At 58.7% G+C, this 23,329-nt stretch overlaps 8 protein-coding genes across 8 annotated transcripts; 5 read left to right on the top strand and 3 right to left on the bottom strand.

The window, feature by feature from the left end:
• Positions 1–1,197: 1,197 nt before the first annotated feature.
• On the top strand, positions 1,198–3,949 carry BKCO1_5800056 (cell division control protein 48; the record flags this gene model as incomplete). Its single annotated transcript, XM_020277572.1, has 6 exons — positions 1,198–1,250; positions 1,306–1,336; positions 1,387–1,439; positions 1,515–1,764; positions 1,816–3,307; positions 3,360–3,949. The coding sequence occupies 6 exons, from the start codon at positions 1,198–1,200 to the stop codon at positions 3,947–3,949; spliced, it is 2,469 nt and encodes an 822-aa protein (XP_020126862.1).
• A 1,213-nt stretch (positions 3,950–5,162) lies between these two features.
• On the bottom strand, positions 5,163–5,672 carry BKCO1_5800055 (uncharacterized protein; the record flags this gene model as incomplete). The annotated part of the gene is made up of 1 exon (XM_020277571.1): positions 5,163–5,672. One exon carries the CDS (start codon positions 5,670–5,672, stop codon positions 5,163–5,165), a length of 510 nt encoding a protein of 169 aa, XP_020126884.1.
• A 1,676-nt stretch (positions 5,673–7,348) lies between these two features.
• BKCO1_5800054 (mapkkk cascade protein kinase regulator ste50) lies at positions 7,349–8,962 on the top strand (the record flags this gene model as incomplete). Its single annotated transcript, XM_020277570.1, has 3 exons — positions 7,349–7,622; positions 7,677–7,838; positions 7,893–8,962. 3 exons carry the CDS (start codon positions 7,349–7,351, stop codon positions 8,960–8,962), a joined length of 1,506 nt encoding a protein of 501 aa, XP_020126885.1.
• Positions 8,963–9,929: 967 nt separating this feature from the next.
• BKCO1_5800053 (uncharacterized protein) lies at positions 9,930–11,565 on the top strand (the record flags this gene model as incomplete). Its single annotated transcript, XM_020277569.1, has 2 exons — positions 9,930–10,429; positions 10,626–11,565. The coding sequence occupies 2 exons, from the start codon at positions 9,930–9,932 to the stop codon at positions 11,563–11,565; spliced, it is 1,440 nt and encodes a 479-aa protein (XP_020126887.1).
• A 1,403-nt stretch (positions 11,566–12,968) lies between these two features.
• Positions 12,969–16,037, bottom strand: BKCO1_5800052 (3-hydroxyisobutyrate dehydrogenase; the record flags this gene model as incomplete). Its single annotated transcript, XM_020277568.1, has 9 exons — positions 12,969–13,238; positions 13,423–13,931; positions 13,992–14,932; positions 14,986–15,110; positions 15,170–15,577; positions 15,630–15,695; positions 15,748–15,807; positions 15,857–15,967; positions 16,020–16,037. The coding sequence occupies 9 exons, from the start codon at positions 16,035–16,037 to the stop codon at positions 12,969–12,971; spliced, it is 2,508 nt and encodes an 835-aa protein (XP_020126888.1).
• A 944-nt stretch (positions 16,038–16,981) lies between these two features.
• Positions 16,982–18,402, top strand: BKCO1_5800051 (mg2+ transporter zinc transport protein; the record flags this gene model as incomplete). The annotated part of the gene is made up of 5 exons (XM_020277567.1): positions 16,982–17,112; positions 17,164–17,318; positions 17,375–17,721; positions 17,772–18,056; positions 18,112–18,402. 5 exons carry the CDS (start codon positions 16,982–16,984, stop codon positions 18,400–18,402), a joined length of 1,209 nt encoding a protein of 402 aa, XP_020126886.1.
• Positions 18,403–19,408: 1,006 nt separating this feature from the next.
• BKCO1_5800050 (transcription factor cmr1 protein) lies at positions 19,409–20,149 on the top strand (the record flags this gene model as incomplete). The annotated part of the gene is made up of 3 exons (XM_020277566.1): positions 19,409–19,428; positions 19,498–19,888; positions 19,985–20,149. 3 exons carry the CDS (start codon positions 19,409–19,411, stop codon positions 20,147–20,149), a joined length of 576 nt encoding a protein of 191 aa, XP_020126863.1.
• Positions 20,150–20,579: 430 nt separating this feature from the next.
• BKCO1_5800049 (para-nitrobenzyl esterase) lies at positions 20,580–22,471 on the bottom strand (the record flags this gene model as incomplete). The annotated part of the gene is made up of 3 exons (XM_020277564.1): positions 20,580–21,803; positions 21,852–21,947; positions 21,995–22,471. 3 exons carry the CDS (start codon positions 22,469–22,471, stop codon positions 20,580–20,582), a joined length of 1,797 nt encoding a protein of 598 aa, XP_020126844.1.
• Between the last annotated feature and the right edge of the window lie 858 nt (positions 22,472–23,329).

The following is a 23,329-nucleotide window of genomic DNA, read 5'->3' as shown; positions in this document are numbered from 1 at the left end:
CGTACGTTTATCGGAACAATATAACGAAACGTAACGAAAAATGCTTCTTTGCTCTTTTCTCAGACTGTTATAGCATAGACTAGCAAAGAGATGCGAATGCTGGAATAGAGTTGTAACTAGGAGAGCGTGACGAAGCGTCCAGTTTTTTTTTTTTTCTGTGAAAGGAGGATACTAAGAAAACATATGTTCATAGAGAAATCAGAACAAGGGACGAGCAATCCTTCTTATAAGGAAGCAGACTAAGTAGAGAAAAGAGAAGATGAGGCCGTAGTGTTCTTGCTCTGTGGCTTCTTGTGGCCAAAGTAGACGCAACATATTAGCCAAAGGATGTGGAGTTCTCGGAAGCGTTTCTGACCACCCGACACTATAAATAGCGATAGAAGACCGTAGGCTCAGCTAGCGATTCATGAACTTAGCAAAGAACAAGGACCGCTGTTATTATGAAGTTGAGTTTTGTGCCAATAACTCGAGGTCAATGGCTTCCTGCACGTGAAAATGAATCCATGAGTCCCAACAATCTCGCGAAGCAAAGCAAAAGCTGGATATATCGTAAATTCGAGGTGCAGGAAGTTTGAGCCTGCAATGTGCAAACGTGTCCTTAATTGTGAGTGTGGCGGGGATGTCCATTTGGAACGCCATGCGAAAATTCGCGCTGCTTGTGTGCGGCAAAATAACCATGGTTCCGACGGACCGCATGGTGTTGAGGAGCTTATCTCGGCAGGCAGAACAGCATTACGCACTTAGGACCCTGAGCGGCTTCGACTCGCTGGCCCCCGCGCGGACGCAGGCACGGGTTCTGGTGCAGGCGCAGCGCCACGTCGAAAAGGCCAGCTGGCACGGCCTGGCAGACGGCGGCGGGCGGGCGGATGGGTTTCAAATCAGCGGCAGGCAGAGGAGGTCCAGCTGCTTCGACGGGCTTCTGCCCTTGCTCGCGTTCGGGGCGGCGAACTGGGTTCCGTATGCGGCATAGCGCCACTGCGCCCAAGCTCGGTGCTGGGGCGTCAGAACCACCGGCTAACATCATCGCCAGCGTCTGCCTCTACATAAGCTCCGACTCCCAGCCCCATCCACAACACTTCATCAAACCCCCCCTGCAACCCCCGAGCCCGCTCCTCCGCTCGCCCTGCAGCTTCAACAACCCATCCCGCCTCTCTTTTCCGACCACTCACTCGCGGAACATCCGCTGCGACCGCAATCATGTCGGCGGAGCCAGATCACTCACAGAACAAGCCGAAGGTCAAGCTGGAGCAGTATGTCGCCCGGTCCGACCCGCCCATCTCGAGCCTACTGCTAACGTCCCCAAAGCGACCCCTCTGGCGCAGAGAAGCGCGGCGAAGTACGTCACCCGCCTGCAAACGGCCACGCAGCCTAGCTAACAGTATTTAGGATGAGATCGCCACGGCCATCCTCAAGAAGAAGAAGAAGCCCAACTCGTTGATGTGAGTAGTCCCATAGCTCTGCCGCCACGCCGCAGAGCGAACGCCGCGGTTGGACTTGGCTAATGGATGCCACAGCGTCACCGATGCCACTAACGATGACAACTCGATTATCGCCCTCTCGAACAACACCATGGAGACGCTGCAGCTCTTCCGCGGCGACACTGTCTTGGTGAAGGGTAAGAAGAGGAAGGACACCGTGCTCATCGTCCTGGCCGACGATGATCTCGACGATGGCAGCGCCCGCATCAACCGCGTTGTTCGCCACAACCTCCGTGTGAAGCACGGCGATGTCATCACCGTCCACCCGTGCCCCGACATCAAATACGTAAGTAGAGCGCAAACTTTGCAAGTCTCACACCCTCTGACCAACGAATAGGCGAAACGCATTGCTGTTCTCCCCATCGCCGACACCATCGAGGGTTTGACCGGCTCGCTCTTCGATGTCTTCCTTGCACCCTACTTCCGCGAAGCCTACCGGCCCGTGCGCCAGGGCGACCTCTTCACAGCTCGCGGTGGCATGAGACAAGTAGAGTTCAAGGTCGTAGAAGTCGACCCCCCGGAGTTTGGTATCGTTGCGCAGGACACTGTCATCCACTGCGAGGGTGAGCCCATCCAGCGTGAGGACGAGGAGGGCAACCTCAACGAGGTCGGCTACGATGACATTGGTGGCTGCAGGAAGCAGATGGCTCAGATCCGTGAGCTGGTTGAGCTGCCTCTCAGGCATCCTCAGCTTTTCAAGTCGATTGGTATCAAGCCGCCGCGTGGTATCCTCATGTACGGTCCTCCTGGTACCGGTAAGACGCTCATGGCTCGCGCTGTCGCCAACGAAACGGGTGCTTTCTTCTTCTTGATCAACGGTCCCGAAATCATGTCGAAGATGGCCGGTGAGTCGGAGTCCAACCTTCGCAAGGCATTCGAGGAGGCCGAGAAGAACTCTCCCGCCATCATCTTCATTGATGAGATCGATTCAATCGCGCCCAAGCGTGAGAAGACCAACGGCGAGGTTGAGAGGCGTGTCGTGTCCCAGCTTCTTACCCTCATGGACGGTATGAAGGCTCGTTCGAACATCGTTGTCATGGCGGCAACCAACCGTCCGAACTCGATCGACCCCGCCCTCCGTCGTTTCGGCCGTTTTGACCGCGAGGTTGACATTGGCATTCCCGACCCGACCGGTCGCCTCGAGATTCTCTCCATCCACACCAAGAACATGAAGTTGGGAGACGATGTGGATCTCCAGACGATTGCTGCCGAGACCCACGGTTACGTTGGTTCCGATTTGGCTTCGCTGTGCTCTGAGGCCGCCATGCAGCAGATTCGTGAGAAGATGGATCTGATCGATCTGGACGAGGATACCATCGACGCCGAAGTTCTCGACTCGCTCGGTGTCACCATGGAGAACTTCCGCTTCGCCCTTGGCGTCTCCAACCCCTCCGCGCTCCGCGAGGTCGCAGTCGTCGAGGTTCCCAACGTTCGGTGGGAGGACATTGGTGGTCTCGAGGATGTCAAGCGCGAGCTCATCGAGAGCGTCCAGTACCCTGTCGACCACCCCGAAAAGTTCCTCAAGTTTGGCCTTTCGCCTTCTCGTGGTGTCCTGTTCTACGGTCCCCCTGGTACCGGTAAGACTTTGCTTGCCAAGGCTGTCGCCAACGAGTGTGCGGCCAACTTCATCTCCGTCAAGGGACCTGAACTGCTCTCCATGTGGTTCGGTGAGTCCGAGAGCAACATCCGTGACATCTTTGACAAGGCTCGTGCTGCGGCACCCTGCGTTGTCTTCCTCGACGAACTTGACTCCATTGCCAAGGCTCGTGGAGGCTCCGTTGGCGACGCTGGCGGCGCTTCTGACCGTGTCGTTAACCAGCTCTTGACTGGTAAGTTTGCATGACCTTTTGATTGAATGAGCAACCGCTGACTGTGCGATAGAAATGGACGGCATGACTTCTAAGAAGAACGTCTTCGTCATTGGCGCTACTAACCGTCCCGAGCAGCTCGACAATGCTCTGTGCCGTCCTGGCCGTCTTGACACCCTGGTCTATGTTCCCCTGCCCGACCAGGCTTCTCGTGCCGGTATCCTCAAGGCTCAGCTTCGCAAGACCCCGGTCGCCCCCGATGTCGACCTCGACTTCATCGCCCAAAACACCCACGGCTTCTCTGGTGCCGATCTCGGCTTCATCACCCAGCGTGCCGTCAAGCTTGCCATCAAGGAGGCTATTGGAGCTGACATCGAGCGCACCAAGGCTCGTGAGGCGGCTGGCGAGGACACCACCATGGAGGACGATGCAGAGGGCGATGATCCCGTGCCTGAGCTGACCAAGCGCCACTTCGAGGAGGCCATGGCCTCTGCTCGTCGCTCGGTTACCGATGTCGAGATCCGCCGCTACGAGGCCTTCGCTCAACAAATGAAGAACTCGGGTGGCAGCAGTTTCTTCCGCTTCCCCGAGGCTGGTGCCGAGGGCAACGCCGGCAACAACAACTTCGGTGCTGGTGGTGACGACGAGGGTCTTTATGACTAAACGACTCAACGTTCGAGAGGCGGTTAGATAATAGGATTTGCATGATCGGATTTTCTTAGGTGTCTTCACGGTGGTCGCTGGTGCTGGGGTAAAGTCCATAGACGATTCCCTTTCCACTGTTATACAGAAAGTGCTTTTTAGTAGTTCACGAGCAGCCATCATATGCGAGAAGAGAAGAAGCGGTAATTGCTGGAGTAGTCCTTTTGCATGGAAAGATGCTTCGGCAATTGGAAAGGGCGAAGGGAGTGCATGGCAAAAACCTAACTATTATGGAAATATGGTAGCTTAGGCAATAACTAGCACGACAAAGTTATGAAGGTTTCGAGAGTCTGAAGCAGCGATTGCGACTGTCTTATGTGGAGTAGTTCTATCACGAGTTGTTTTTTTTTATTGAGAAACGTAAGGTCTGATCATGCATCGCGACTTAAGCCGTTTTCCCCACTTGTGCTGGTGCGGCCCGTTAATCTTTATGCTGAAACCAGTGGAAACACATCGTTCAAACACGAAAATCGAAATATCAGATCTCCTTTGATACGCCTCCCCTTTCAATGCCCTTTTCATTAAACTCACCAATCGGGCCGTCCCATTTATTCAAAAAGTGCCGCCGGTTAAGTTGTGTGTTGGTGCAGGATTCATCGGTTCACACCCCTTCCTCAACTCGAGAAGGAGACTCTTCGCCAATTCTCCATCCCCCCCTTTTTTAACATGGCGTGTCACCACACTTGCCCACACGTTTTACACTACTCGCTTCCTCTCCACATGAATATCATAGCATCGCACAGGGGTCATCCCCCCCACTTAGGTATATTGCGTCGTAGTGGTTTTGTGTTTGAATGGTCGTCATAATCGATGCTTCGTATTGCGGGGGGCAGCATTTGGTGGGTACGCGTCACCTCTGTTCTCCTTTACCGAATCCTCGTGGTGTTCGGCTGCGGTGCGGCGACGGAGAGGGCGGTACTCAGAAAACGGGGTCCGTCAAACCATGGGAATCGTTCATCGCCCTTGCTCCTCCGCTACTCCGGCTGAAAGCTTAAAAAGCAGGAAGTGAGAAGCCGCGAAGGAATAAGAGCAACTGTTCTTCAGCGTAGATTCCCGAATCAATGAAGCTTGGTGGGTAGGTAGTGCTTCAATGGAAGCCGGCCGACGCGGAATTATCTGGATCCGAAGAGGCGGAGTAGGTAGTAGCTGCATCTTCTCCCATCCCCTCTCACGCTCAGTCAAAAGTGATCTCGCACACGGTCTCGACCTCTTTCCGCACCGCCTTGACGCCCTGACGAACGGCCTCATCCGGAATCCTGATGCTCGCAGCGGTCCGCGCGGCGCCCGTCTCCGCACCGCCGCCATTGTTGGCGCCGCCCGTTCCGTTCTTCTTGTTCTTGTTATCGCCGTTGGCGGCGGCGTGGCCGTTGGTTTCCTTCTTCTCGCCACCGTCGTCCTTGTTGTTGTCGTCGTCGCCGGCCTGCCGCGTGTCGTCCAGCACGCGGGCCATCAGCTCGTCATAGGAGCCGCACTCGCCGCTGCGCAGCAAGTTGAGCACGTGGGCGCGCAGGGCGTGCGTCCAGCCCGTCTCTTGCAGCGAGTGCTGCAGCGCGGCTTGGATGCGCGGGATCGAGTTGGCGGAGAAGAGGGCGGCGGTCAGCTGGGCCGTCTGCGACGACGTCAGCGCCGAGGTCGTGTGTGCGAAGGAGACGGCGGCGTCCGGGTTGCTATCGGCGGAAGGCATGATTATCGGTTTTTTTATTTTTTTTTCTGTTGATCAGGTGGTGGTTTCGGGCCTCGGCGGGGCGTGTGTTAGTTTTGGGTATCGAGATTGCGGGTTTGTTCGGCGGGCTTTCGGCGAAGAGAGGGTTCTTGTCGTGTATGGGGTATCGGCGGATGAGTTGCTCCTGGCGGGCTTTGGGGGCTGGACGTTGGACGCGTGAGAAGGCGCGATGGATTGTGAGGATGTTGAAGGGTGTTGGGTGGCTTCGTGCGGTCGTCGATGGGGCGTGTCAGAGAGACTGCAATTGTGGGGGAGAATACGGTCAATGAGGGCAGCGGGCTGCAGTCGTAGGATTGGAGCTAGAGTGGTGCGGTATGGAAAAGAAGGGTCTTCCCGCCGTACCGCGGCTTGTGCCGGGGGAAAGTGAAGGGTGCGGGTGGTGGGCGTACGTAATATGTGCCTGTCGGCAGCTACGGTGGAAGAGGACAAGCTTTGGTCTAGAAGGCGGCGGATGGGATTGCGCGTGTTTCGGGACTTGGGATGACGTCTGGGCGGTGGCATTCGAGGGGCCTGGTCGAGGACGAGTGGGCCAGCTGCGGCTGAACGCTCGGGAGACAGGCAGGGCTGGTCGGGATCGATGGGCCGTGCCGTGAACGACTGGCTCGCTCGAGCTCACGATGACGGGTGCGGCAGCGTGCGGCAGCGGCGGATTGGACGGCGCGCCTGGGGTGCGAGAAGCGCGCAGGCGTTGGCTGGCGTTGGGCAGCCGGTTGGGAACAATGGCGCGGACGAGATGCTGGTTTGGGGCCAGGCCATGGACAATGGGTGGATGGAAGGGCAGGAAAAAGCTCAGCGCCGCACAGCGCCTTGCATTGCATTGCTCGCGACCGGGAGTCCCTCGTGGCCGGCCTGCATCTCAGACAGCAGCAGCTCCGCAGGGAATTCGCGGGCGTCGCACTGGCGGCTATACTAGAGGCCGATGTTCTATAGTTGGTGCTTGATGCGCGTCCTTGACTGGCGCTCCGCATTTGGCAACGCTGGTACGCTCTGGCCTGCGCCGCCCTCGCGCCTGCACCACCACTGCCCTCCAACGCGATACTCGCAGCCCTGTCCGCCAGCCTGCCTCCCGACCCTCTCTCAGTGCACGCCTCGTCCGTAGCCTACGTCACGCTCCTCGCGCGGCGCCCGCAGCCCGCCGCTCCCCTGACGCCGTGGTCGCCAGCCTGCCCACGCCGCCGCCGCCTTCGTCTGCCGACTCCCGCAAGCGCTCCTCCGCTCGCCGCGCGCTCAACCCACCAGCCTGCCCTCCAGCACGCCCTGTCTCGCACCGCTCCGCCCTACCCCACGTGCACGCGGCTGCCCTGGGCGATCGCGCCGCCGCTCTACCTGACACACTCTCACAGAGGCCTGGACTTCACTCAGCAGGGTGCCAGCTCAATCTCGCTTCCGTCTCAGCAGGGTTGGCTGCGCCTGCTAACTCAGCGTGGGCACTGGCAGCTCCACCACAGCAGCCACCGAACAAGGCCAAGCTCACGGCTCCGGCTCTATCGCTGTGGCACTGCCCTGCGATAACAGGGCCGCGCCCCGGAAAGACGACTCATACGTCTCCCAGGACGACCGCCTCCCATCACTGCCCGAGCTGCCGCACACACGCCGCCTGAGCTCCCGCAATCGATGCCCCTCCCGTCTGAGCAGCCATGGCCACCGCATACAGATCTGCATACCAGGAGGACTCTGACGCCGACGATGAGTACGAGCGCAGCGTCATAACCTCGCCCACCCTGCCACCCGACCACGAGCTTAGCCCAACCGACTCCGGGCCGCCGTCTGCAGAGCACACCCCCACCACTTTCACTCACTCGGCGGACAGCTATGCGAGCCCCAAGGGTATCATAAACACCTGGACCCCGGAGCAGGTTGCCGATTGGATATCGAACCTGGGGCTGAGCCAGTACGCCATGACATTCTTGGGTGCGTAAACATTTGACGATTAAAATAGGTGGTAGGAAAGCTAATTAGTCGCAGAGGAGAATGTGGATGGCGAAGCGCTTGTTATGTTGCACCATGCGGAATTGAAGGAGATGGGCATTAACAGCGTCGGCCACCGTCTCACCGTTTTGAAAAGCGTTTACGATGTGAAGGTCAAACAAAACGTGCCCATAGAACCTGACGACTACATTCCTCTCTGTAGGTTTCCCAGTCGTGCGGAGAAGCCATTAACACTCTAACCGCTTACCACAGCTGCCGAGACCACCGCCCAGGAGACAGCACCTACACAGGACGACTTCGCGCGCATTATACAAATTATTAGAGACCGTGATGAGAGGATGCACACGGCCGAAGCCGAGCTGCGGGCATTGAAGGAGGATCTTAGCCGCATGGCGGAGGAGAATAGGAAGCTGCGCGAGGATGTACTTCCAGTGGTGCGCGAAGCTAAGAACCGATCACAACCACTACCAACACCGGACGGCCAAGAGCATAACCATATCACCTCTCCACCGACGCAAGAACGCGCAGGCAGCAGTCTCTCGCGCAAGTTCTCGACGAAGAAGTTATTTTTGGGGTCGGCGCCCAAAAACCCGTCTCCAACGATCCACGAAGGTCGCACCTTGACCGACACCTCGAACCTCGATCCCTCGGCTGCGGCAATGGCCGCATCGAACCATCTAACAGCTACTATAAGCGGCGGCCCTCAATCTGCATCATCGCCTCATCAGCATCCCCAGCCTTCGCCTACGTCTCCCGCATACAGCACACATCAAATCTCATCACGGTCTCGCTCTCACACCAACGACGAACGCAGCTCGGCTTATTACGACCGCGAAAGCGCCCGCGGCGCCACACCTGCGCCTTCGCATCGTGGTGACCGCGACAGGGACCGTGATCGGGATCCTCCGTTGTCCGCCGGCCGCAATGCCGAAACCGCATCGATCGCTCCCTCGACAACAGGCACCACAAGAGGAGGCGAGTCATCGAATCCGCAAGTCGAAATATTCAAGTCCTTCCGCGTCAGCATCGACGACCCGTGTCACAAGGTGCTTCCCGTTGCGCTCAAGAAATACAACATCACGGCAGATTGGCGGCAGTATGCGTTGTACATTGTACATGGCGATCAGGAGCGTTGTTTGGGACTGAACGAGCGACCGCTCATATTATTTAAACAGTTGGACCGGGAGGGCCGGAAGCCGATGTTCATGCTGAGAAAACACGCTGCGCCGGTAGAAGGACACAGCAGCACGATCAACCCAGGTGGCGGAGGCACTTATCCCGGCCAGAGCGGGCAGACGCTGGTTCCTGGAGGTGTACTGTGAGCTTCTTGTCGTAGCGGAGTATATGGGTGGTTGGGGTAACCAAAAGTCTCGTTTGTTTTCTTGGTGCGTTGGGATGGGGCTGGAGCGGCAGAAGCTCGGAGTCTTTTCTTTTCCCTCTCCCTTATACTGGGGCCTCGACCAGAGTCATTTCCGCCATATTTCCTTTTTACTTTGGACAGCTTCCAGCCTACGGCTACTTAGTCAGGTCTTTTATTACCTTTCTTGCGTCGGTGGGATTTCGGACCTTCAACAACCCCGTCTTCATTTCGTTTCTCGTTACGTGCGACGGCAGACATTGTTCGGGCGTTCTCCCAGTTTGCTTCGATTCTCGACGTTTTTGTTAGCTTGCTTGCTCCCTTTTTTTTTCGACACGTCGGTGTTGATTCTTCCTTTCCGGGGCAGAGCATCACGAGTGGCTTCCAGCGATTTCCTTTGTTATATCTTACTGTTTCGAGGTCAAAAACCAGGGTTCGGGCACTGTGAACACGGTCGAGAGATGTTGATTTGAGGCATTTCTCCTCGGCGGCGCCGGGGCCACGAGGGACGGGGAGCGGCTCGCACGCATGGAGATTGGGAGAGAAGGGCTCTCGCCAGGCTCGAGAGCGGGAGAAGCGGACAGCAGTGCTTTTGTGGCTATGTAGGAAGAAAAACGTGAAATGAAAACGGCTTCACCGGAAGATGGAAGTTCATTTAGATGTCCCAAAGAGGCGATGCTCTTGGCCGCGCTAAGCCGGATGCAGATAGCGGGTGGATCTGTGTAACTCGACAGGGATCGAGCGCTCGACTTCACGCGCGCTCTCTTGCTCTCACGCGCCCAAGCCGGCCTGATGACGTCCGACCTGCAAATGTGTGCTGCGCGAGGGGCCTCCAGTCTGTCGCGCACCGCTTCGGGAGAAACCGCTGTCCGCGATCCCGCGTGAAGCTGACACCTCGAGCACCCACAGCCCGCCGAAGCTAGACGGAAACGATGTCGGACCATGGCGGCACGACACCTCTGGATCGCCAGCTCGCCGAACTCCACCTGGACTCTGCCCGTCGAACGGCCGCATCCAGAGCCGATCCCGCGCCCGCTGTCCTCTCGCTGCCGAAACGCACCACTGCGACCGGCTCCCTGCAGACGGATCAGCCCGCAGACCAACAGCAGCGCTCAGCCTTGCTGCGCCTGCCCCACGACATCCGCCTGCTCATCTGGGAGGAGGCCGTCGGCAAGCGGTATCTGCACCTTGCGCAATCGTACAGCGAGCACGCCTCATCCTCGGCGACCGCTCTTGCGGCGCAACAGCAACATGGGCAGGGCTATCGCGGGTATTTCGGCCAGCGCTGCCTGGAATGCAAGCCTTCGTGCTTCCACTGCACGCTGTTGGCTGCGACTGAGTTCACCGACTTTGATGTAAAACTAGCGGCCAGGCGCAGGGCGAACGCGGACGTAAGGGGCGTGGCCGCGGTGTTGCTGGTCTGCAAACTTGTGTGAGTCGCGACTCTTGAATGTCTCTTGTTCCCTCTCTTTCACATCTGCACCGTGGGGGAAGAAAAGGGCGGGTGTCGACGCCTTTTGCGTGCTCCGGCATGTTCTCGCAGCAGCAGACGACCACACGTGGAGACGACCGTCATTGCAAAAACGATACAGGTAGGCATACGGCAGTTAATACGAGATCGAGTGCAGATACAACGAGGCCGTCGAATTTCTCTACAAAAACAATACCTTCCAGTTCACTTCCCCTCGCACCCTCACTGGTCTGCACGATTACCTCCGCACCCCCCGCTGGAACGCCATTCGCACCCTTCACCTCCACTGGAGTTTCCGCGCCCCGCTCTTCGCTCACTACGACGCCCTTATCCGGCAGCTCCGCTCTGCCAGCAGTTCGACCAGCGAACCCGTCCTGCCTGAGGAGACGGCAGCCACTCCGTACTACGACTTCGACGACGAACGCAACGCGTCCATCCTCGCCGAGGGTGTCGACTTTGACGACGACGACGACGACGAAGTCGTCGTAGAAGAAGAAGGAGGAGACGCGACGCAGGCACGGTCTCACCAGACGCAGCAGCAACAGCAGCCACCGTACGACCCCACGCTCGACTCGATGCTGTACTGGCAGCACCCGCTGCTGGAGTCGATGCCCAGCATGGAGATCGACCGGGCGCACTGGGAGTGGGAGCACTGGCGCGACGCGTGCGCGGCCATGTCCCAGATGCGCGGGCTGCGCGACCTGCGCATCTGCCTGCGCACCGGCCTGGTCGCCGCGCCCGATCAAATGGCCCTGTTCCTCAGCCCGTTGCGGGACGTTCGTCTGGCTTGTGCCGGCGGCGGCGGCGGCGGCGGCAGCGGCGGCGGCGACGAAGGCAGCAGCAGCGTCGGAGGCCGAAGCGGCGGCGGCGAGCTGGTCCAGGCGTCGGGGCATGGGGCGGAGAGGGAGATCGGAGCGGACGAGGACGGGAGGAGGTGGAAGCTGGGCCTGTTGTGCAGCGACCGCGACGGCTGGGCGGTGCAGCAGGCGCTGGACCGCGCCGGGTTCGCGTGCGATGTGTCCAGGCTGGTTGCGCAGTACTGGCCGCCCGAAGTCAAAGTGGAGCCGCCGCCATTCAACGTGCAGTACAAACGGTGAGGGGACGCGTTTCATTGGCTTCTGCCGGATCCTCTATTGGGTCGCCTTCGTTGTCTTTTCTCTTATTTCGTACTCTTCTTCTATGCCGCTTTTTCTTTTCCGTGTGGATGTTGAGACTTGAAACGCTGGGGGTTCCTGTAAGGGACTGTAGGCTCCAGATTGATAGATATCCTTGCACTTGTTTTTTTTCTTTCCTTTTTGCCTTCCCTTCGACTCTACATCTTTCCTTCATCTGACCGGGGCGCCGAGCAAGGTTCACTTTACACATTTTCAATTCGACCAAAAAAATAGTTCTGCACACCATCTGTACTTCCCGACGTGAGTTGCGGGCAGGGGAAGAATGCAAACACCAACGGCGACCCACACGAGAGCGCGACACACGGGCGTACGACAGCAATGCTTTTTGCCCCAGGCGGCCCAAGATCCAGGCTAGCAGCAAAAGAAACGCAAAAAAGAAAGCCATCTGGGTCTTGCCGCGGATCTGGAACTCTGTTAGTATTTCTGCTCTCCCCCGATTCGAACACCATTTTTGACATACCGAACGCGGGACCTCTCGCAAGTTACCCAGGGTGAGCCCTAAGCGAGAATCATGCCACTAGACCACAAGACCGTGTGGATTTGCTTGATGTTTGATGAAAAAAACATGTGGGAAAAGCCAATATAACGGTGTGCGCGTCGGGGTGGGGCGAGAAGGGCCGGACGGGAACGTGGTGGTGGCCCGTGCGCTGGACCCTTGCGTCGCAACCACGCGACGGCTGCGAAGTTCGATTCCTGTCCAGAACGCTGCTGACGGGCCTGTGTAGGCAGACGAGAGTGCGACGTGTCTGCTCAGGTCTGTGCCAAAGCTCCAGCTTCTCCTCGTCCGTCTTGTCTGAGTATGCTCCGTCACCACCACAGCGACTGACCGCGTCGCTGCGATTATCCTTAATTCCTCCTGTTTTCGACTGCATACACAGTCCTGTACCACGAACCGCTTACCATTGGGTCTCCTGGTCTGTCAGTCATGGCATCATGGTATTCCTCGTTCGTTTCAGACGAGCGAGGCCGTAGCCCAAGCATTTTAACACTGCACGTATGCTTTTGTTGCTCCGGGGGAATCACGACGATGGTTCGAGACTTGTAAATTTCGTTGACTAGACAGGAGATTACAGTGAGAACAGGCTACGTAACGGTACAAACGTACAGAAGAGGTATATGGATGTTCATGAAGGCAACACCAGAAAGAAAAGGGGGATATATGCAAGTCAAGCGACCTCAAGAGCAGCAACAGCAGCAACATCAACAACAACAACAACATCGACAACCAACCCCCCCAAAAAAAAAGAAAAACCATTCACACCCACTTGAAAGCAAGCAAGCAAGCAACCAACCAACCAAGCACGCCCACGACGGCATATATATGATCAGGCCGCCGCGTCCCCGACGAACCTCGCGCGCGTGGCCGGCCGCGTCAGCCCCACCTTTGTGCGCGGCACGCGGTCCATCTTGTCGTGCACGGTCGAGTCGAGCCGGAAGACGGCCTCGCGGTAGCAGGTGGCGGTGGTCCAGTCGTACGAGACGCCGACGGCGCGCTGCATGCCGCCCTCGCTGCCGCAGACGAGGATGCCGACGGGCGGGCGGACGGCCTGGAAGAGGATGACTTCCATGGTGCGCGTGTCGATGAGGGTGAAGATCTGTTTTTTTGGTTTGTTTTGTTAGTGGGTCAGTCGGGGGAAAGAGGAGGAAAACTGCAGATTGAAAAAATATTTGAACAGAAGAGGAGGAGCGGGGCGGGGCGGTTGGAGGTATGGAAAGGAGAAAGAGAGAGAGAGAGAGAGAGAGAGAGAGAGAGAGAGAGAGAGAGAGAGAGAAACTCACACGCTCCTCGTTCGGACTCGCCGTCTTGGCGGCCTCGACGACGGCGGCCACGGCGGGATCGGTGGTGGGATCGACGCCGACGCGCTCGCCGTGGGCGTTGCGCTGGTGGCGGGCCAGGGGGCTCCCGAAGGCGGACCACTCGAGGCGGCCGAGGCGGGCGCCCCAGATCTGCGACTCGATGGTGGCGACGTCCATGTAGCCCTCGAAGCCGAAGAACCACGGCTGCGAGTACCAGAACTTGCCCGAGTACAGCAGGCGCAGCAGGCGCGGCGCGGCGGCGACGCAGGGGAAGGAGATGAGGAAGACGACGACGCCGGCGGCGCGGGTGTAGGGGGTGGAGAGCAGCACGATGGCCATGAGGAGCAGGATGCCCGACGAGTGCAGCAGCAGCTGGGCGAAGAGGCGCTTCCACGACGTGCGCCGCAGGTTCTTGACCGGCGCGAACGACTTCCACCGGATCGAGGCGCCGAGGGCGTTGTCGATGATGACGGCGTCGTCGGAGCAGATGCCTGGTGGGGGGGCGGGTCAGCAGTCTGGCTCTGTGTGGGTTGAAGTCACTGTATACTCACCGGCGATTTGGATCTGCGGGTATATGTCCCACAGGCTGGCGTCCCAGGCGTCGTCCATGCACGACCAGTGCTGGTCGGGCCGCTTGGGCAGGGTGCACACCAGGCGCTCCAGCAGCATGTCGCTGTCGTTGGCCAGGGACAGGCGGGCGAAGGCCTGGAAGGCCGAGTCGGTGTGGTCGACCCGGGGCCGCACGCGCAGCAGGCCCATGAGCGCGTACGAGTGGTCGCCCGGCAGGTACTGGACGGTGGTGCGGCTGTGCAGGCAGCGCAGCGCCACGATGGCCAGCTCCAGCCGGCTCAGCGTCAGGCTGCCCTCGTAGTGGTCGACCAGCTGCCGCGCCACGCGCGCGTCGTGCCACACGTGCTGCGCGAACTGCCGCTTGCCCACCACCAGCGGGCTGTCGAGCTGGCCGCGCCGGTACACGGCGATGGGCGCGCCGCCGCGGCTCAGCAGCACCTCGGGGAACGTCCACAGCCGCGCCCCCCACTGCCGCAGCATGTCCCACGTGTCCTGCTCGTCGCACTGGATGGCCGTGGAGCCGGAGCGCGGCCCCACGGCGACGCAGAGCCCCGCCGCGCCCCGGATCACGTCGCTGATGCGGAACACGTCGTCTTCCATCTCGCTGGCGTCGGGCATGCAGCTGCACCCGATCCAGTACGCCGCCAGCCCCGCCGCCCGCGTCGCCGTCTCGGCGATGGCGTGCAGCGCCCGCATGTCCTCCTCGGACCCGTGGCTGAACTGCTCCGCCGTGTACGCCACGAAGAGGTAGCTGCCCGCCGTGCTGTTGTGGCTGCCGTCCTCGTCCACCTTTTGGATGCTCACCCCCTGGTTGGTCTTCTTGTCCGACGGCTCCCGCAGCACGCAGAGGTAGCGCGGGCTCAGCAGCCTCTCCATGACGGGGTTCCGAGCCTCGGTGGCCGTGTTGGGGGTCCCGTGTGGTCTGGCATTGGGTCAGCAGCATGCTGCGTTCGGGCGAAGCGCTCGGTCACTTACAGGACGCTGTGGCTGGGATACTCGAGGGCGTTGCGGGCCACCTTTGCGTAGCTGTGGTATCTGTACGGGAAGACGTCGTAGTTTCCGCCGTTGCGCACCTGGGCGCCGTCGTCGTAGAAGACAATCTGAAAAGCGTGAGCGTCGCATTCTTCGACACACACACAGGCACCGGAGTCATATATACCCAGACTGTCAGGGCCAGGCAGGCCGGGATCCATTTGGCAACCATCCAGCCCGTGCCGTGCTCCGTGTACTCGCCCTTGGCGAAGTCGAAGTGGCTCGTGGGCCAGTTGGCCAGCCGCAGCATCTTGGTGCTCACGTTGCGGATGTAGGTGCGGCGGTACGTCGAGTTGCCCGGGTTCTCGTAGATGTCGTCGGTGCACTGCACGACCAGCTTCGCGATGTGCCCGTCGTACGGGCTGAGGTACCGGTCGTCTTCGGCCCCCTGCCACACCCGTGCCATGGCATCCCGGTGCCTGTGGCCGGCGTTGGGGTCGTACTTCCATGCCGGCTCCTGGTAGAAATGTGGCGACTTCCAGCGGAAGCGCGAGCGAGGGTTGAGCGCATTCACGATGCCTTGCGGCCGGCGTGTCTTGATGATGATCAACGGATGGATACTGAAAACAGCAGCGAGGTCTACGTACAAGTGCCAGCGGCGCTGCCTGTGCCTGGGACGTCTCGACCACAGAAACATCCGTGTCCGGGTGCTTCTACACTGCTTGTTACTCCCGACTTTCAGCACCAGCTGCATAGGAGCTTTACCAGTATGTTGTCACCCGATCGCGACGGTCCGGTCGGCGACTGTCCGGGCGGAGCGTAGTGCTGGCACTTGTTAGCAAGTCACACCATGACGGATGAGGCAAAGCCATACCATTCCGGGCTGCTGTTGAGGCGGCGGCGGCAGGTTCTGGGGCGGGGGCGGGTATGCCGGCTGCTGCCACGGGCTGCCGGGCACATAGCCTCCTCCATGGCGTGCGTGGTTCTTGGAAGACGCCATCAGCTTCACTTCTCGAGGCCAAGCGCGCGATGCGTACCGTGTTGGTTTCTACCATTGGCAGTCCCTGGTTGGGGTCGTATCCTCCTCCGTGCCTGCTTTGAGACTAAAGACTTAGCGCTGTTGGCGTAGAAGCAGGAGCTGTCCTACCATGTTGCTTCAATTGCTTGAGGTGCCTTCGATGGTAAGCAAGGACAGTGAATGGCCGAGCGACAAGTAGAAGGCATTGGTGAGAGGAGTCATGGCCAGTATAAATACGCTCTCGGGGTAACTATCAAGCGTGTTGTTTTGCACTACTGCAGAGATTTAATCAAAGGGTTGCTCCACTTTGGGGGCGGAGGCGATCGCTTGGGCTGTCGGCCACGGGGTGGAGCAAATCATGGTCGTTGCGGACATGGCAGCTGAAGGCAAACATTGGAGGTATCCCTCATTGAGCCCGAGTATCACAAGACTTAATGTTGTGGCTGCATGAGGCAGAGGCCAGAGTTCCAGCCTTCCCCTCCTTGCCTTTATGGGTCGTGAGAGTGGCCAATAAGGCGGAGATGGCGAACAAGACGCTGCATGAAGACAGCGGGGATTTCCGCTAGATCGAGACAAGTGTGTCAGTCGAGTTCGGAGATGGTACCACGCGAAGCGAGCAAGACACGTGCGAAGGCCTGAAGTGGAAGGGAGATCCAGCCAGCCTCGTAAACCGGGCGACGCAGGCACCTGAATCAATTCCCAGGCTGCAGCCGTGCTTTTAGGCTTTTAGGCTACAGCCGGGCCAGACGTTTAAGGCCTATTTTGAGGCCCTTGGCTTAAGCTGGACGCGCCATTCCAATTGCGTGGTTGGGGGCCGCTTCAGCTCAACGCCACAGCGGCTCGCCGCCCTATCGCCGGGCTTGGCAGCTAGGCGGTCACACAAGAACTGATTTAAGATGTTTCGCCATGCTTAGCCTCGGGGAGGCAGCCATGACCTCGGGCCTTGCACGCACTTCGCTTCAACACCACGGGCCGACCATCATGGCGAACAACCATGTGCCCTTAGCAAAGTGGACCTGGAAAACAGGAACACCCAGCGCCACCAGATCTGCAACCACATTGTCCGAATTTCTCCAGCAGCCCGACGCATGGACCGGCCGTCTTCGTGTTCTGTTCGTGCATGGTGCCCAGTGACCAGCTCGCACTCAAGCTGACCCAGCCAGATCGATACCGCGCGACACCGGGACGCCAGACATACAGCCCCTTCTCAACTCTTACCTTTCGCGCCTCCATGTGCCCGATGAGTTTCTGCTTGAGAGGGACCAGGCCGTCAACCACGGCTTCGGCACCATCGCCGACTACGGTCGTCAGAGACACGGTAATGTTTACTTCTCATCATCATGCCCGAGGCCCAAGGCTGATTGCGCCACACAGCGACCTGGATGCGGCTTGTGGCCAAGGGCATATCCGTCGAGCGGGACCCGCACGGGAACCCAATCGCCATCGATACGCCCGTGGTATCCAACGCGGAGTCGCGGGATCGAGCCTGGTTCTCCTTCGCCTTTGTTCTGTTGGAGGAAACCAATGGCACCGACAAGCAAGCCACCCTGCTTTGCTTCGATGCACCCACCCAGCTGCACAAGGACCTCAACGACTTGGACGTCTCGGATGAGCAGCTGAACGATGCCTACTTTGTCTTCGCCATCGTTCTCAAGGCCGTCTGGAAGACCATGGATGACGATTCCTGGACTCTGGCCGATGTCTTCCGCAACATTGAAAAGGTGAGAACGCTTCCCCGAAGCAGCGGCGTGGATCCGACTGACTGGAGAAGAGCACTTTGGAAAGGTCGGCGAGCGACAAGAGCGTGTCGCAGTTGGTCAACTTCTCGGAGCTGCACAACATCTCCAAGCATCAGATATACATGTCCGAGGCATTTGAAGCCGCCCAGCTTGTTGCGAACGACCTTCTTCAGACGTACCGCGACCGCTTTGCCGCAACCCCGCCACAAGACGCCCGGCTTACAGAGCAGAAGCTGCTGCACAGCGCGCGCATGTTCAAAGCGTCACACCTCCGGCTCAACAGTCTGGAGAAGCGAATCTCCAACATCACCAGTTTGGTAAGACGCGGCAACCCCTGGACCCTCCACACGCGCTGACTCTCTAATTCGACAGGCCTTCAACATCGTCACGCAAGAAGACAGCCGCTCGATGCACACCATCGCCCTCATCACCTTGGTCTTCTTGCCGAGCACCCTCATCGCAACCGTCTTCAGCAGCTCTTTCTTTGACTTCACCATGGCCGACGACGACAACAACGAGACTGGCGTTCATCTCTCGTCGCTCTTCTGGATATTCTGGGTCATCTCCATCCCCATCACCCTGGTCGTCGTGTGCCTCTGGTGGAGTCTCAAGTGGTGTTCCAACCGGAAGAAGAAGAAGAAGAGGCCCTTTTCGACAGCTTGAGCCACGCCACTTCGGAAGGATCATGGCCCCATGCAATGTATGTACATACACCTCGTGCTCGCAATGAATTCTTGGCAAGACGACAAAGGCCCACTAGTGTGACCCGTGACTGAGTAGCCGATTGGTGTCACTACTTGAATGGGCCAAGCCAGCGGATGCTCAAACCGGCATCGCTGCACGATAAGACTTGCTTGATTTGGTGAGTCGCTCTGTGGCCCCTCCTCCCTTGAGGCCTGGGCTGCAATATGGCTGGGGCGTTTCAGCAGCAGAGGTTGGCGTATGAGGCGGTGGGTGCGGGCGGCTGGCGGGATGCGGCGACGTATGTGCCGACGACGGATGAGAAGATGTTTCCGTTGATTGATGGCTTGGATCGGAATCGTCCGCGCTTGCATCGAAGAGGTAGCGAGGATGAAGGGGATGTGCAAAAGGCCTGGGGTTGAGTTGAAAGCGAAAGAGCGGAGCATGCCAGCAACATATAGCACAGTGCTTCCACATGCATGACGAAAGCTAGCATGAGATCCATTGAATATGGTTTGCATCAAAGCTCTTCTGGCCCGTGTCCTGCATTGTCTGACTCAGGTTCCCTAAGCCATTAACGATGAGTGGTCTCTTCGTCGGTTGATCAACAAACCGTTTGTTGGTGTGTCTCAGGGCACTCTGTTCTCCAGAGTGGATTCAGCGTCTCTTTTAGTATTTGTGCATACTGAGAACCCTGAGACAATCTTTCCTCTCCGAAGGCTAATACAGAAGAGGTAGTAGGCGGTGAAAAAGTCAAGCCTGGTGGCGCAAGCCTTGTTAAGTAATCCGGGTAAGCAGTATCCCGGCTCCACCCTCATGACCAACTCAACGGATATTAGTAGTGACAAAATCAGGCCGTCCTTTACATTCCATGACTCCACTGCTCATCGAGTAATTCACATACCGGTCAACCTCCGCACACATATCGTGGCTCTCTCTATCTCTATCTCTCTCTTATCGAAGTAGCTCCATGCCGCCCGTGCAGATCATGTCAACTTCCCACGCTCCGTAGGTGCTCTCTCCTGATCCATCCTACATCCCCACTCGGATCAGCCGTCTCTTATACGATGAATAAAGACCAGTACCAACAGAACGACCAGAAAATCACCTTCGACCAAGCACTCCGTGTCCGACTGCAGAATCCCAAATCCTCGATCTCATCGCCGCCTCCTCTGAAAACCACTCAGTACCCGTGTCAGCCGCACACCTGCTCTCCCTCTACGACTCGCTCGGTCCGCTCACGCCCTCGGAGCTCATCGGCGAATGGTCCGCCAGCAGTTTCAACACGGGCCACCCCGCGCATCCGTGGCTAAAGTCGATAAACTGGGTCGGCATCAGGTTCTGGAGCGTCGACGACGTCGAGCCGATTGTTGTGGCCGTCACAACGGAGAATAAAAATCAAAATAATGGTGTGTCGGAAAAGGTCTGGAGTAGGAAGAAGTGGATGGAGGAGTTTGGAAACGGGCAGGTGAGTGCTTCTCGGTGTGCTCTCTCTCTCTCTCTCTCTCTGCACTTCAGAAACGGAGAACGTATAGCGTCATTGACTTTTGTGGTTCAACAACAGGTCATTGAAGCGAAATTCAGAGACGTCGTTTCTGCCACCATGGTTTGCGATGACCATCCCATACTGAACTACTACCGAAAAGTGTCCGACACTGTCGTGCTCGGCGTCATGGTTGCCAAGATGTTTCACGGCTCCGGACTATTTCTCTTTTACCTCACGAGGTAGCGGCAGGCCTACAAGAGTTGCTTAGCATGCCAATGGAAAATTTGCCGATAGTGGGGGGTTCCCGAAAATCGGGAGGAGATTCGGCTTCGAATGAGTAGATTATTTTTCAAGCTGGAAGGAAGAGGAAGATTGGTCCCTGGATGATGCAATGAGCAGATTGTTGTACTTTGAAGAATTGGATCTGGAGGAGGCGAGCACAAAGATACCATGAATGAATGTTGATGTGAGTTTCAATCCCGTACAGCACGTCCGGACACTCTACGTAACTTAATGCGGCCCATTATGGCACAACGCCACTAAGACATCTTCATTAGTACTTCGTCTCTACACTACACCAATCGCAACACCCCAACTACCACAGACGCGTCAATAAATCCATCCCATCAACCAACCCAACCCAACACACCGCAACAAGCTCGCTCCCCCCTACCTACTTCTCCAGCCTCGCCGCCCTCGCCCCATCCCTCCACCACTCACACTGCGCCCTCCTAATCGCATCGCCCTCGACCCTGCTCTCCCCAAACGGCTCCATCCTCATCTGCAGTCCGGGCCTGCCCTCCGCCTCGCCATCGACACCATACCTCGGCCAATACGGCACGCCCGGCCTCTTCCCCGCATTCACGTCGCCGCCGAGGGCGACGAAGTCCGCAAAATACGTGTGCAGCAGCTTCCCGACGGCCGGGTACTGCACGCCGCCCGTCTCGCGCACGCCCGCGGGCTCGGCCCACGTGTACTTCGTGTCGCTCGTGTGCGGGATGCCCTGCCAGGAAGGCCAAGTGTTGTTGACGGTCCAGTGCAGCTTGAAGACGGGTGGGGATGAGGAGATGGATGACATGCGCGCCGCGGTTTCCTGCCCCGCGCACACGTACATCAGGTCCGTCAGGGCGGCGCTGATGCGGTCGTACTGGGTTGAGTTGGGCGAGTGCGCGTAGGGGCTGTAGGTGCCGTTGACGTCGCCGGCGGGGTCGGGGTAGAGGGCTTGCAGGTCGGCGAGGTCGGCGGGGGTGAGGCCGGGGATGAGGTTTTTGAGGTACGCGAGGAATTGGGCGTCGGTTTCGAGGTCGCCGGGGCTGTAGTACTTTGCCTCGTCGTGGACGTTGGTGGTGATGGTGGGGATGCGGTAGAATTGGCCGTTGGCGCCGGAGGCGGAGCCGGCCTGCTCGAGGAGGGGCCCGCCGCGGGTGGGCTGGAAGGGCCAGGTGATGGCGTAGGCGGAGGCGTTGAAGAGGAGGGTGCTGGCGACCTCGATGGAGGAGATGGGGGCGGCGCGCAGGCAGCCGAGGACGGCGGCGTCGGAGGTGCTGTTGACGAGGGCGCCGCAGCCGATGAGGGAGAGGTAGGCGGCGAATTGCTCCTGGTAGAGCGGGTACGACGCGTTGGGGAAGGCGCGTGCCGTGACGCCGCCGGACTGCAGGATGGCCTGGGCGAACAGCGGCGACGGGCCCTCGGTCTTGTTGTAGTTGTGGAAGAGATGGATGCCGACGGAATGGGCGCCGGCGGAGCGTCCGCCGATGGTGACCTTGGAGGCGTCGCCGCCGAAGTGGGAGATGTACTGCTGGACGAACTCGAACAGGCGTTGCTGGTCGAGCAGGCCCAGGTTCAGCAGACCCAGACGGTCGAAGACGGGCGACGGGAGGAATCCCAGCGAGTTGACCTGAAACGGGTCAGCCGTCAGCGCCCTCGCCGGGGCAGGATATCTTACTCTGTAGTTGAAAGTCACGGCCATGACGGGCGCCTCGGAATTGGCGACAAACGACGCACCGTCAAAATTTCTGGCCGAGCCCGCGACGAAACCACCCTGATCAGATCAGCATTGCGCCAAAGCTACCAATCGTACAAACTCACCCCATGGATCCAAATGAGCACGGGCAACTTCTGGTCCAATGGAATGCCCTGGGGCCGGAAGACGTTCATGCTCAAGCAGGCCTCATCCTGGGCATAGGACACCTCTTCCGGGTCTTGCACGCACACGTAGCCGTATGCGGAAGCGTTCTTCCACCCCTGGAAGGCGGCGGGCGGGCCGACCGGGGCGAAGCGGCCCTCGCCGACGGGCTGGGATGCGTAGTCGATGCCGAGCCATGCATCGACCGTGGCCGGGAGGGGCTTCTTGGTCAATGTCTGCGCCACCGTGGTGCCCACGAAGCTGCCATAGCCGGGAAGCGTGACGGCCGGAGCGGCAGCCGAGAGGCTGGAGAAGGCGGCAAAGGCGGCAAGGTAGTGCTGGGCTGTCCTCACGAAGCCGGGAATGTTGTCGGCGAAGCGCTCTGCGGCGGCGGCAGAGGCGGAGGGGAGGGATTGAACGAGGCGCTCGAGTGGGTGCATCTTGGGCGAGGCGGTTTATATAGCGCGCGGATTGGGTTCGTGTGTATGTGTCGTGGTGCTCCGGGCGTGGCCGTTTTGATTCAGGCTCCGGCGGTCCTAGCCATGGCCCGCCTTGGCCATACTCGGGCGTGAAGATGGCGGCTCGGAAATGGGGTTGGGTGGCAGTGGCGCCGGAAGCGGCGCGAGATCCGGGGCCGACGGTGAGGAGATTGAAGAGTGGTGGTGGTTTTTGTGGGGTATGATAAGCAAGAGATCGCGAGTGCTGCTAGTATCTAGGTGCCTAAGCGAGGAACGCCAGTCAACAGCGATCGATCAAAACGTGCTTCGTCTGCTTTGGCTGAGCGAGCTTCAGCGCAGCGCAATCAGGAGCAGCATCTACTTGTTGACGACTGCGTCCACACCGACATGTAGCCTTTCCATTTCGCACCCGCAGAACTCGGCAAAGATGCTCGAGATGCCGACGTCGGTGACAGAGCCCGATGTGCTGCTAAATTTCGGTGTTAATTCAACCGCCGACACCTTGGACACGGTGAGCCCGGGCCACATCCGTCGGACATGCCAGACTCTCGGCAATCACCCTTGAATCGTACACCCTTCTTGCTTTCTTGGCTGCAATGAACTCCTTCGCAAATCCGACCGGATACCAGACAAATCGAATTCTTGCTCAGTAGCTGACCAGTCTGAACCTTGCGCGATTCCCACTGTCCTTTTTGATTCGGCCTGTGATATCATCGTCAGCGGAGCCCACCCACTCGTAATCAATCCTGCACTTACCTGCATCCTCGGCAGCCTTAAAGCTGCGAGGGGCAGTTGCATATATACAAACAAAACAATCGACTCGGCTCGGTGGAACGGCGG

The sequence above is a fragment of the Diplodia corticola genome (assembly GCF_001883845.1).
Source record: "Diplodia corticola strain CBS 112549 chromosome Unknown scaffold58, whole genome shotgun sequence".
NCBI classification, from domain to species: Eukaryota; Fungi; Ascomycota; class Dothideomycetes; order Botryosphaeriales; family Botryosphaeriaceae; genus Diplodia; species Diplodia corticola.
This window is presented reverse-complemented; position numbering and strand designations above follow the sequence as displayed.